This window comes from Macrosteles quadrilineatus, unplaced genomic scaffold (assembly GCF_028750875.1).
Source record: "Macrosteles quadrilineatus isolate MER2022 unplaced genomic scaffold, UCM_ALF_1.0 Scaffold_4__1_contigs__length_99947679, whole genome shotgun sequence".
Classification (NCBI taxonomy): Eukaryota; Metazoa; Arthropoda; class Insecta; order Hemiptera; family Cicadellidae; genus Macrosteles; species Macrosteles quadrilineatus.
The window spans coordinates 4,111,865-4,126,304 of record NW_026542597.1 but is presented as its reverse complement, the minus strand read 5'-3'; the positions used below and the strand labels follow the sequence as shown (position 1 = coordinate 4,126,304).

Sequence of the window (14,440 nt, the reverse complement as noted above, 5' to 3'; positions counted from 1 at the left end):
TTAAAATCAAACTTATATAATTAGATTATAAAAGGTATAATGTTACCTGGATCTGCCAGAGTAATCCAAAGGCTGTCTGTCGAGACCACGCGTTTCGAAGCATTAACAGCTTCATCATCAGGTCTTCAAGAACACTTATCACTCATCATAGGTCGTCAAATAAATATAATTTTTACAAACATACATACGAAAAATAGTAGGCCTACGAACCGCGTGCGCGCACTTAGACAGGTTTGTCATGACTGCAGCGGTGAAGGTTGGTGTCGTGAACTTTGTCCCTTGCCGGTCAGCTGTTCCTGGTTAGCTATTACAGTATCATACAATGCATTTGACTGGAAATTTAGTTTGTCGTTTAATAGATCATAACTATGGCTTTTTGTTGCTTTGTATATCTCGTATTCTTCTATGGCGTTCATGAAGCTTTCTTTTGTGCAAAAATGTAGGAGTGTCATGTTAGTTTCGAAATTTGTATAGTTATGATTTTCATTAATCAGATGGGCTGCATAATTGGATTTTAAATGATTTTTTGCTTTTGGAAGGTGTTCTTTGAATCTGGTTTTGAAAGCACGGCCGGTTTGTCCTATATAAAAACTATTGCAATCATCACAAGATAATCTGTAAACTCCAGTTTTTTCCTCTGTTTCTAGATTATTACTGGACGGTGGATTTAGTAATCGTTGTAGTTTGTTGGAAGTCCTAAACGCTATCCCAATGTTTTTCTTTTTTAAATCGTTTTTCAGTTTATTCGGTAGCCTTGCAACAAACAATTTTTCGTATGTATGTTTGTAAAAATTATATTTATTTGACGACCTCTGATGGGTGATAAGTGTTCTTGAAGACCTGATGATGAAGCTGTTAATGCTTTGAAACGCGTAGTCTCGACATACAACCTTTGGATTACTCTGACAGATCCAGGTAACATTATACCTTTTATAATCTAAAAACAGTAATCCTGAGACAAGAAACAACATGAAGTTATATAATTATTTGCAAATCCACACAATTAGGCTTTTAAACAACCCTATAATTGACAAAATTGATCCAGTAGAACTGTAGATTTATTTTTACAAAGTTTAACAAAATTATCTCTAATTCAGTAATTGAACAAAGTGGAAGGTGCTCTGAGCAAGGGTCATTGGATGCTGCAGCACTAAAAGCAGACTGCTTGTAGGGGTGTATGGGAGGTTCAGACGGAAGCATTATTCGATGTACGTGTCGTTGATCGTACTTGAACCTCCCATACGAAAAAGTTTTGGAGAATGCAGAAAGAGAGAAGAAGAGAAATTACTTAACAATAACAGAAACAAGAAATGCTTCTTTCACCCCACTGTCACGTCTGTGGACGGAATGCTAGGCAAAGAGTTTCAGACCTTGCTCAGAGCAATGGCAGAACGCCTAACAGAAAAATGGAAGAAACCTTACATTTTAGTGATGAACTGGATAAGGGTAACAACCATCTGTGCGACATTAAGGGCCAGCAGCACGTGTCTAAGGAGGACAAAGAAGAAGTGGAGGACCCTTAGAGAGTTTGAAGATGAGGCTGGAGTACCAGCTTTTTATTAATTTAAATAGCAAACGTTTTATTATTTTTCCATGTCCAAATTGTACTATTACTTATTATATTAAAGTGTTTTGTGTGGATATTTAATATTTTTTACAAAAAAATTTTCAGCCCTTAAAAGTAGAACTTATAAAACTAGATCATGAACTTTGGCTGTTGTTTAGTATTTATTAATACTTAATGATCTATGGACATTAATCTTTTATAAACTGAGCAAACCCAATTATTGTAACTTAAAACTAACTTGAGGGAAAAACTATATAAGAACAACATAAACAGATTAAAATCTTGATTCTTTTAACAACCTTCACTGGACTAGCCTACTACCTATAGTGTGTTAAGTTGTCCAGCTTACAAGTGAGAACATTTCAACAGCATATGGCTTCAGGCTAGCTTTCTGTTTACGCTGATATTAAGCCATTATTGACATCTTGCCGTGGGCTACTATGAGTCTTCCTCTTATGTCATAACAATCTGTTTACTACATATTTTCTAATTCCTATTCTGGGAAACCGTCTTGAAACCAGAAAACAACTTTCACCCTTGAATTCCATTGTGTCTATTTGTAAATTCCTTCCTTCACCTTTCCTTCCAAGCATTGTCTCAGTTTCATTTATTTTAATCATCTTTTTATTTTTAGATAAAAAAAACAGTAATAATGGATTCATAAAAAGCTAATTACACTGGAGAAATTTCAAAATATTACAAGATGTACATTGTACCTTACATTTACATTTGACTTAACTTTAAATGTTTAGAGATTAATTCCAGAATAGATAGTATTGAAAAACTAAATTTGCCAAAGCGCTATTGCCCTATTTATTGTGCTCGCGCATCTTGTTAGTTCTAATGCAATTCACATTTTTTGCTGTCACCATCAATGACTCAATCTTTGGCCAAATTGGTTTTAAGTGTTTTCAGTTCCCCGTCTTCAGGTGTTTCTATAACCACTCTTCATGACCCTAGTGAATTGATTATGAAGTTTAGATCGGCAATCTACTAGAAAATGAATCTGGTATTTGAACCTTTTACGCAATATATTCTCTAGGTTTCAATATTTCTTGTCATGGTATTTCAGAGAGGTAGTAACAAGTCATTTGATTTTTATATTTTTTATTAAAAGCTTAAACAAAGAAACAGTTGGCAGGTGTCAAGCTTATCTAATAAATTTAACTTAATTGAGAGATAATCTTGAGATCTTCCAACTTGGTTGCCTTATAGATACAGTTTTGATTTCTCTACCTAATCAGTAAAATAAATACAATACATATGATACATGTTGAACGATTAATTGAGCACATTTATGGTAACTCAAGACAGTATTTCTGACCTGAAATTGATTTTGAACAATAATTCAAATCTTTAAGGCAGAACACATAAAGGTTTTATCATTTCTGTGTTTAATCAGAAAAAAATCTCAAATTTTATACAAATTTGTCAGTTTATGATGCCCAAGTTCTTGCTTGAAATTAATTATTGTTACCAAACCGTTTATTAAGCCACAAAATGTTGTAGAAGAGGGAAATTTAAATACACTTTTCAAGGCTTTTTGAGGAAAAATGTTTACAGAATTGAAACCATCAGCATTACTCTTGTGGAAACAATATGGCAAAGGAAAAAGTAACAAATTATTCAGTTGGAAATTGTTGTTAGGTTTAGAAGCGCAGGTTGAGGTTGGGGTTGTTGTGTTCAATCCAGCGTAGCAACATCTCGTTATCTTCACACACGAAGGGTTTGCGGTGATGACACGCGACGTCGTGCCAGTGTATTCCGTCTCCGTAGAAGTTGTTGAGCAGAGCCAGACAATTCTCTGCGGCTCCGTTCTGAAGTTCCTCTCGGTTGTCAGGCTGTGGTCGGCCGATTCTGTCAACAAAAACGGTTTCTGAATCCAACATATTGAAATTTGTTGGGTTAAATTTCTTATTAACCCCCAAAAAATTCAAATAGAGTTTCCTAAAGAATATAGTAAATTTTTTGAATGGCACTATTATAGTATTCACGACAAGGACTTGTTGAGGCTGATGACTGATTCATTCCAGCACCCTAGATCAGATTATATTTACACTATGACACCAAGGAGAAGAAGAGTGAGAGATGAGTATTAAATGCATATGGCTAAAACAACATGGTTTTGTTTTTTAGCAAGGACAATTAAAAGCCTTTTTCAAAAGACCAAAGATGAAGGACAGTAAGATTCAGTGTTTCAAGCTGTCAGAAACTTTATCAGGATCAAACATGTGACCTTTTGATTACCAGGCGAGCACTGCATCTACTCAGCTATTTTGGTAGCTAGTTTGAATGCTACCCTACTATTTGGTTTATAGTACATGACCACATTAAACCCTCGGCCCACTCACCCGCCAGATTCGCTCCAGTCGTTCTGCAGACGGTTGGTGGTGGGGGGAAGCTTCTGCAGTTCGGACGTCCAGAACCATCCGTTGACACTCTTGGGCTGCAAGTCAGCTCGGTCACATCCCTTGAAGTCACAGAGACGACCCGAAGTCCAAATGTACCTCACCTTATCTGCAAGTCAACAGGTGATATCGTAAACTTTATTGATCTAACAAAATCTGGTGCAGATTCAAATATCAAAAACATAGGAATAGAAGGGGTTTGAAATGTTGAACGATTGTACATGGTTTAAGTTGTTGTTGATGTTGTAATGTTATCTGAACAGTAAAGTATCATTACTGTATCATAATTTTTTTTTAATTTTTTTACATGTAGTACAGAAACTAAAACCAGGACCAAAGTTGCGATGGAGAGAACAAGTACAGAGGGATCTACACCGAATGGGTGCCTCACTGGACTCCACGGCGATCGGCAGCAATGGAGACAACTTGTTGACGAGGCCAAAAACCTTCTTTGGTTTGAGTGGCCAAGGAGGTAAGGTAAGTACAGAAACTATGTACCAATACTGTACTATTTCATTAGGATAAGGATAGTGTAATTTTCCACCTTTATTTGTTTGCGAAAAGTCCTAATAAAATTTGCAATGAATTTTCATCAGTAAAATGATTTGATCTAGCATTGTTCACTGAATAACTCTTCCAAGTACATTCAGTAAAGTTTTTGGGTAATCAGATTAATAAAATATCACAATATCAAGCTCATAAAGTAAAGCCTCACTCACACTTATATAGTAATAGATCTTTTCACTTTGTTGGTATTTCTGCTAATCACACAATATCCATACTCTAAGACAGTAGAGATGATGTTAGGTGTATATAATAAATTTATGGGTGAAAGTTATTTAATTATTACGGTTTAGAAAATTTAAGAACCACGATTATTTAAAGAATATGTCTAGTTCTATACCTTGTACAAGATGTCTCTTTATCCATTCATTCTCCTCAGATGTCTGCAGACTAACAGCGTCCATGCACCTGGCTCGACACCAGTTACGCACACCAAGCCAGTCCTCTTCTTGGCGAGCCGTGGACGGGTCCTTCCATGAGAAGAAGTACCCTTTTCCGTTTAACTTCTCGTGGATTTTTCCTAGTTAAAATAGTTCATGTAAATAAAATTACTGCACTTAAAAAGCTAAATGTATAGCATTGACAATATAAAAACATTATGACAGTATAAAGAGGTACTGGAGGTGCAACAAACTTGACATAAATAGAATAAAGAGTTTTACAATAAATTGAAATCCTTAATTTCTTACCTTTTCAAAGATATCGTCATGAAAAACTATGCTGATCACAGCAATGATTATAAAAAGACAACACAAGGTTTTTTTTCTTTTTATTTGTCAAACACTGTAGAACCTGCCAGAAATATGGGAAACGTTGTGGTTGACATCCAAATATAATTGTCAACACTGTCAATATCAACTTGCTGGCCACCTTTGATCATGAAGATTCTTTCTCCCCAACTATACTCAATGCAAAAAGAACTGGCGGGTGAAGGTAATGTGTTTAAATAGGCCAGCTGGTATTAATCGACTGCCTGATCTATTTGAGTTGACTATAGGACCTTCTTGGGTTGAAAATTCTGTCAGTGACAGTGAAATATTCTAACTTTTTTGTATGGTGTAAAGTATTTTCTATTTTCTGTTTCCCCTGCTGGAATGGACGTCCCCATTCAGGTAACCTTCTATTATCACAAAAATTATTGTAATAAGATGTTACTGTACTCACTCTGTGCACAGAGTTGTGCCTGTGGACCTTCGAGCCAACGACCTCCAGGGAACTGAGCCATGGCGGCAGCTGCCAATAGCAGCGTCAATGTCACACTCCACATCTGCCAACCATGTAAACCACACGTTTATATACATTACACATTATGTCATTGTCTTATAGATATTACAGTAGACATTCCATCTGTATAAGCCAGTTCTACCTACTCAGAGAGGCTACAGCGTAGAATTTTATTTACTCCTCAGTTTTTGATGCTGTAATAGTTGACGTGGCACTAAAGATGCTATATGACTTAACAAGTTGTGTTTTTACTTTGGTTAAGTTTAATCATAGCATCCTCAATCCTAGGCCGTGGCGTTGGTTTGTGGCAACGCCGCAACGGAATGCCTATCGCCATGGTATTAACATGAATAACATAAATGTTAACATAAACATACGCTCCATTATAAACCAGTGCGACAGCTGGTTTGGTTTGCCGGTACAGCAGGGTTTTAACTTTTCCCTCACCACGGGCCTCGTACTAGAGGAGGCTATGGTTTAATGCAAACATTATTTTTGTGAAACAAAAAAACATAAATTACTATTTTACTCGAGACATTAGTCGTCATACTGGAGGTTCTAAAGACTTAAATGCTCCTTCAGCTAGATTAAGCATTTTTAAATAGCCACAAGTATCAGCAGATAAAGTTATTTAAAATTGTCTGTTAATTTCCATAACTTAGATCTGAAAAGCTTGAAAACTCACTTGCCGATTTTTTTAATTGAACTGCCTTGACACCCTTCATTTTCAACTATAGGCGAGGATCTACAGTACTTACGTAGTTGCCATATAAGGTGTTACAAGTATTTATTTTATGCTGAACATGTTTCAAGATAAGCAACGTGCAATGTAATTTTTAATTTAATTAGCGAATGCTGCTGAAGATGAACTGTCATCGGGGTCTGACTTAGGGGAGGTACGAATGAGGCATTAGTTCAAAATTCCTCCGTGGACAGCGCTGTAGTAGAGAGTACTTTGGCAAAGAAGGTTTACTAATCGCAAAAATAGTTCTGTTCATAAAATAAAATTATAAATGCCTCAAATTCAATTTTATTTTTTTTTTTATTATAAAATTAAACTATCATAACCTAACCGAACTAACCAAACTTGCTAATAATGAAATAACATAACAAAAGTTTATTAATAGAAAAAATAATTCTGTTTATTAAATAAAACTAGAAATTGCTCTACTAAAATTTTATAATGACTTAATAATAAAATTTAACTGTCATAACCGAACCAAACCAACCAAACTTGCTGATAATAAAAAAATCTTGGACAAAAAGTTTATGCCACGAGCGGGAATTGAACCTGGGACCTTCAGCATATCAGCCCGGCACGCTAACTATTAGACCACCGAGGCCGATGACTACTGATCGTTTTGTTACGGTAATGGCGTTCCCTCAGCTAATAAGAAGCCCACAGCTGTCATCGTAGCCTCTTCTATACCTCCCCTGAGTAAATACCACTGTCATCAGCATAGTTTGAAACATTTGCAGTATGAAATAAATACTTCTGATGGCAACTACATAAGTAGATCTTCACTTATAATCACTGGTCAAGGTGGCTAATCATAAAAAACCTTTTACTCCACAGTGGAATATTTAAACAACAATTTCTTTAGTGAATAAGAATAGTAGGTTAAAAACAATAAGCGTTCTACCTATTAAGTTCCTGGTTTTTATTTTAATGTATTTTTACTTGCAAGCTGTACGTTGTATTTGTTTTTTATAGTAATTCTTTTTAGATTAATACTATTCATTTGAATGACGTTGATGTCTATTACTAAGGGTTCAATGACAATAAATATGATTTTGTTCAGTTGGTTATTAATTCAACTCATTTACATCAGCACACTCTGTTGAGGGTCCAATTCAACACGAACTATGTTCGTTGTTTTTCTGGCTACAACATTATCGTGGGAATGGAATGCTTAGTTTGATCAATATTCTATGTTTATACTAGTAATGTACTTAGAGTGCTTTATTTCTGGAATATTAGGTACCAGGATTGAGATATAACCTTATAACCTTATCGAATTCTTGTCCTTCAAAAGAAAGCCATAAGAGCCCTCGCCAACCTTGTCCCACCACAGACTTGCAGACTAGCATTTGCAAACTTAGGAATCCTCACAGTGGTGTCTCTCTACATACTTGAAATCATAAAGTATGTGAATGAAATAAACCCCCCAAGAAACCAAGACCTGCACCACTACAACACCCGTCATGGCTCCAAATTTGCACTACCATTTCACCGAACAACTCTTTGGGAGAAAAACCCTTCCTACACTGGCTGCAAGCTGAGGAACCATCTACCTGAGAGACCTGACTGGCAACAAGCTACACCAGGAGTTGAAGAAGTGGCTAGTCGCAAGACCCTTCTACTCAATAAAGGAATTTTATGAAAATTAACATGTACAATTCACTATTGTAATTCTTAACGAATTAACAATAAAGAATATTGTATTGTATTGTATTGTATTTTCTCTATCATCCACCTTCCTGCAATTTCCTCCCCTCACTGAGACAAACTATTCTTAATACAATAAAAATAATCGAAAAACAATGAATAAATAAACAACATACAGGATCTTCTTTAGACATTTCTCTTAAAAATCAATAGACAACATTTTCTATTACATGAGGTCCTCGCAAACACTGTTAAAACAACCCCCTTAAATTAAGCCCTATATTTATTTATGTAATTTATCCTACCTTGCAGATTATATGTTGCTGACTACCAAAATATATGCACAGTCAAATAAAATCCAATATAATTCAACTCAAAGAGTCTTTATTTGTTTGTAGCATAGAATACATCATACATACATAGTGTCAAATACAGACGTTGAAAAATTATAAACAATGGTTTCTTAGAATTAACATTACTTCCTATAACTGGAAAGAATAAATAGGTTTGTCAATGAAGCTAGCTTTGTTAATGAAGTACTGCTTTAATTTAATTTTGAATTTTTTACTTGATACCTCATCTGGGAGCAAATGTTTTACACAGGTTATTTTACCAAATTAAATCAAAACTTTTAGAACTAAAATTAAATGGTTATCTGATAGATAAAGCCAAATATGTCATTCCAAGTCCCTTAACGAATTTGAACCAACTCTACAATTACTATATAGTATCTTGCACACTCTATTTTGTTTGATTATTTCTATGTCAATCCATTTTAAAAGGAAAGATTAACATTGACTTACGTCTACTTTTCTATTTTTTTATGTGACTTTTCAAATACATGGTAAATAAATTTAACAAATTATATTTTAATTTGTTTTAATAGGTACCCCCCACTGTTACTTTTCAAAGCTGTGCATTTTTAAATAGATTTATATTTGGAAAACAAATTCTCCAAATAAACTATGTTTTAGTGTCTGTTCACAAGATTTAGGGGGTTTAAGGGGAAGGATTCCTGGTTCCCCTCCACTTTTTTTTAGCTCAATCAAAAATATATATCAGCTGTTGGCTGTTTCAAAGAGAAAGTGAGGTGAAGGGGATAGAATCGTTTCCACTCAAACCACCTAAATTTTGTGAACTGTTAATATTAAATGTGCATGATTTTAAATTATTTTTATTTGTCTAGTTTTTAACTAAAACTGCTTAGAGAAGTATATCAAGATTTAAAAAGATAAGTAATTAGATTTTAACAAGATAAATGTACTCACCCTGAACAAGTATCACAACAACTGACCGCCTCTTCAGGAACTTCCTCTTATTTATGGTGGCTAGAGGTATTTACTAATAATCTATTTTTGTAGACACATTTCCACTAGCTGGCCTTGGGGAAAGTGTAGATAAGAGAGTGCTCTACCTAGTACAGGGTTGTGTCCTACCCCTAGATTAGATAACTGGCACTCTCATATGTCTGGAGTGAATCTTGACAGCTGTCATGATCAGCTGATGAGTAAAAAACAATGTCTTTGAAAGTGGTGGAATAAGGTATACCGGTAAACATAAAGGTAAAACAGAATGTCCTATCCTATACTGAGCAATGTTTACTTGTATGTATCTGTTGCCTTGAGTATGCTTGCTTGCTTGCTCAAAGATCTCAAAAATGGCTTCACGATTTCCTTCGATGTTGTAAATCATTTATTTCTGGCCTGAAAATGTGTTTAATACAGTTAAAACTGCCAACAAAAAATAGCATGGGAATTTTAGATTTACAACTTTTTGAATTTTCTCCGTAATCAATGTTGTACAAAAACACTTTGATATACGAAATCACTTGTTTTTCTAAGCTCTTTAAAATGGTCTAGAGAGAAATTAGAACATTTTGCGTTTTGAGGCTCGAAATGAGAAAAATCAATTTTTACCCCATAAAACCCCGATTCCATGGTCCAATAATTATGCTGGTTCGTGAACTCGTCCATGTTTATACCCCCTTACACCTTCCAACAAAATTTCATAAAAATCGGACAAAAATTGCACAAGTTATCACGTTTACGGACACATATATAAATCTATATATATGTACATGTACATTTTAAAAGGATGGCTTTTTGGCTTCTGCGACATCAAAATGAAAAAGTAAATTGGTCTCGGGCCTAGGTCTTAACGTGCCACATACGGTAATAGCTACTTCCCTATAGAGTATTCGATAAAAACATCAGTTTTGTTACTATGCAAAGATTACACTGAAGATAACTCGATATAGGGGAAAATATAGTTTTGATTAAATAATGATTATTTTACTTGGCTCTCTCCAACCATAACTTAATCCCCGAAGTACTAGAGCAAACTTAAGTTTATAAGTGAATTAAATATTTATATTTATTTTATGTAAATTAGAATTTAAAAAAAATTCAATCAACTGGTTTAATTTAAACAAACTGTCAAAACAATATTTATGCAAGTATAGGCTATTAAAAACGAGTATTTTTTCGGAGCCGCTGAAGGGAACCTCTCGGGAATCGGGATGAAGCAAGATGAAACAATGACGTCATCACACCGGCAGTTACTGTCATGACCTATCTTAACTAACCAAACTTGCTGATAATGAAAAAATCGAATGAAGGTTAAATTCTGTTGATAAAATAAAGCTATAAATGCCTCAAATTCTTACAAAAGATGTACAGATAAGAAGAAATGGCATTCTAAGCAAATTCTTTAATAAAAAGTTAAGTGTCACCTGTGGGATTCGATCTAAATACCTCTTGTACATCAGCTGAGTACTCTATCCACTACACCATGAACACCGATGGCTGTCCATCACACGCCAGCAAAGAAAGAAGCAGATGAATCACACGAGAAACAATGACATCATCATCTTCATCCTGAGAAGCTCCCTTCAGCCACTTTCGTGTTCTTTTTAGCATCGACAGTAAAACAAATTAATGTGTTGTGGATTGCCAGGTTAAAATTTCCATCATGAAAAATTTAAATTCCACTGAAACTTATAATAAAAAACAAAATTAGTTATAAATAAAACGTGAGTTTCCTTTATATTGCTCTTACAGTACATGGAAATAGACTAACCGAGCCATGGCTCGGTCCCCCGGTACTTTTAAGATAAATTACACTTTTATGTTTTTACAGTATAAATGTTAATGAACAGAAAATGTTTAAAATTAACATGAAATTGTATAAGATAAAATTAAATTGTTAAAACTACATAACTATTCATATTTTAACTCGTAATGTGTAAGTAAGAATCGACAAAAAGCTACCCACAGATCATTCACTCCATTCTACGCTCCTGCAATCTCCTTCAACTAAAATTATATATAGCTTACTCAAAGAAAGTCACTTGAAATGAAATTTGTGTGGGTTTGGAAAAGGTAGAGACAATTAAAATGGATTATACAGAGACATATGAAATGGGTTGCTAATGCTAGAGGAATAATTCATAAAGATAGGTAAAATCTTTTAAAATTCTTCAGAGAACTCTTTGTAAAATCACCTTCGAAATTAATTCCTGTCTTTAAGTAATTACTAATGTACATGTTTGCTCGAAATCGAGCAATCGCAAAGAAGTTATTTAAAAACAAATAACTTTTTTAAGAACAATAAGTCATAAATTCCGATGAGTTTAAAAGAGTCAACTCAAAGATTACGTAACTAATGATGATACTCACAATGTTCTTAACAGTTCAATATAATCAACATTTCTTGTAAATATTTTATCATTTTTCAAAAGCTGATCTGGCTTTTAGTGTATTGTAGAAAATGTTTCCCACTTATTGTCGCAATAGGTTGTCCATGTTGGTCTTTGTCAATGATAATGCAGTCCGCATGGTATCACTCATTGTTGCCAGTACGTTTCCAAATTTCAGTCTTTACTTTAATAGCACCAAATAACCATTAACTACCTGATTTTCTGCATAACCTCTCTGTCACAATTTTACAATCAACATATGTTCTTCTTCTCACTTTTAATTGCTAAAAAGATAGTTTCCTGCACAACTTCACGTTAAGCTCTTTCCAATGACACCAAAAACATGTCAATCGGTTCAGTAGTTTCGGAGGAGTAATTGTCGCAAAAAACCTGCTTACGTATTAAATAAGTACTAGTGTCCCTGTTGCTCGAATTCAAGCAATTTCTAAGTATTAGAGGCGTTATTTTAAAAGGAATAATGGTCATAATTTCTGATGACTGTAAAAGATTCGACCCAAAGATTATGTAAATATTCAAGATGTACATATAACAGAATATATCAATTTATCCAGGCTCTCTCGCTTTTTTCCATTGTAATATTTACGCCAACCCGAATTCAAACAGTAAATATTTCATTTCAACCAAGTCAGTAAATGTTTGTAGCAAACTGTAAAGTTAGCAAAATTATTGACTGTTTAAAATTAACATATGTTCTTCTTCTCACTTTTAATTTCTGACAACAGCTGGAGTCGCATAACAAGTTTTGTTTCCCATGTTAATCTTATGGAGAAATACGAAACTTTAAAGGGCCCCAGGGTCTCACTCTCTAATTATTTCTCTAAAAAGAAAGTTTCCTGCACAACTCCACGTTACGCTCTTTCCAATGACACCAAAAACATGTCAATTTGGTTCAGTAGTTTCGGAAGAGTAATTGTCACAAAAAACATGCTTGCATATTAAATAAGTACTAGTGTCCCTGTTGCTCGAATTCGAGCAATTGCTGGCAATATTACAGGCGTTATTTTAAAACAAATTTCAACCAAGTCAGCAAATGTATGTAGGTACTGTTAAATTAGCAAACTTATTAACTGTTTATAATTAACATGCTCTTCTTCTCACTTTTGATTTCTGACAACAGCTGGAGTTTCATAACAATTTTTGTTTCCAATGTTAATCTTATGGAGAAATTAAAAACTTTAAAGAGCTTCAGGGCCTCACTCTCTCAGTATTTCCCTAAAAAGAAAGTTTCCTGCACAACTTCACGTAACTCTCTTTCCAATGACACCAAAAACATGACAATCGGTTCAGTAGTTTCGGAGGAGTAATTGTCACAAAAAATCTGCTTGCGTATTAAATAAGTATAGATATATAGATTTATCTTTAATATGTTCCCAAAACCTATCCTGGGTATTCAAAGAAATGTATTGTAAATGTTTATGATTAGATTATAAGGCAGTTATTTTTTCAATGATATATCTTTTGCCGTTATACAATTCACTCTGGATGAGTGTCATTCTGGTTTTTCATATGCTTATTTACCAATTCAAATGTGATGATTGAAGGGGATTTCCTTATGAAGCTTTAGTGTTATATAATGGTGTTGAAGTTGAGGTTTCAATAAAAATCACACAAATGATTTTGTAAATTTAAAAACATGAATTCATTAATTAATTGAATGACAAATGCAAGTTATAGATTTTTTTTCAAACAATGTTTCAACTATGTAAAAATTATTATCCTATTTATATAGTATTAAGATTAATGGAATATTCCAAAGGTCTTGAAGGTATTACAGTTATTGATAAAAAATATATTTTTGAAAAACACAAAATGGCGGCTCTGTGAGTAACCATTGACTTACAGACGATTTAAATGTGATATTTACATTAGTTATGAACTTAGAAATAATAGCTTTAAAGGTTGGCTAAAGAGTTACGGAACACCCTGTATGCGTTACTCTCAAACACCGAATTCAGACTATGACTTAGTCCAAAATCGTCACCCACTTCGCGATGTGGAAAGTGTGAAATTCCCACGTCGCAGAGTGAGCATTTTATTCGGACATCGGCCGAAGTGAAATGCCCAGACTACCTTGTGGGTAAACGGTTTTACTCAAATGCCGAAAAAATTGAGGTTTTTGAATGCCGAATAGCCTGTAAAAACTGTCGCATACACAAAAATCTACATCCACCTGAAATCTACAATCACTAAGTAAAGTAAAAGTAAAGTAAAATTAATGTTTGTAATCTATATATTTAATTCCGTAAGCTTATAGGAGGTTATAAAAGGGCTGTAGAGGATTCACTTTAAAGATTAAGGCCCAAGGACGGTGGGAAAAACATCAGAAGTGTCTAAGTTACCCCTGCTCTGCCCCACAGGCCGGCAAAGATCCCGTCATTTTACCCGGTCAAGTGTATACTGCTACAGTGTTTCTATAAGCTGCTTTAAACATACCAGCTGATTTAAACATTGTGTATTTGTATGTTTATATCAAAAAATTTTTTGTATACCGATTTTTATTTGGGATCCACATCCACTAGACCCCCGTGCGCTCCAGCGTAAAAAAAACATGTGTGCGCTTAAGGTTTAAA

The 14,440-nt window shown here is 34.3% G+C and overlaps 1 protein-coding gene across 1 annotated transcript; it reads right to left on the bottom strand.

Moving 5' to 3' along the window:
• Positions 1 to 3,216: 3,216 nt before the first annotated feature.
• Positions 3,217 to 11,070, bottom strand: LOC128991691 (uncharacterized). Its single transcript, XM_054414791.1, has 5 exons — positions 10,942 to 11,070; positions 5,704 to 5,806; positions 4,880 to 5,059; positions 3,919 to 4,084; positions 3,217 to 3,424 (listed from the first exon to the last, which is right to left on the bottom strand). The coding sequence occupies exons 1-5, from the start codon at positions 11,068 to 11,070 to the stop codon at positions 3,217 to 3,219; spliced, it is 786 nt and encodes a 261-aa protein (XP_054270766.1).
• Positions 11,071 to 14,440: the final 3,370 nt, after the last annotated feature.

What these genes read in the sequence shown, in the direction of transcription:
- LOC128991691 (XM_054414791.1), bottom strand. Translation starts at nt 11,070, where the DNA reads ATGCTAAAAAGAACACGAAAGTGGCTGAAGGGAGCTTCTCAGGATGAA. An exon ending in GACAGCCATCGGTGTTCATG is followed by an intron (nt 5,807 to 10,941) that starts GTGTAGTGGATA and finishes CATGGTTGGCAG; the next exon opens with ATGTGGAGTGTGACATTGAC. An exon ending in GACTGGAGCGAATCTGGCGG is followed by an intron (nt 3,425 to 3,918) that starts GTGAGTGGGCCG and finishes TTTTGTTGACAG; the next exon opens with AATCGGCCGACCACAGCCTG.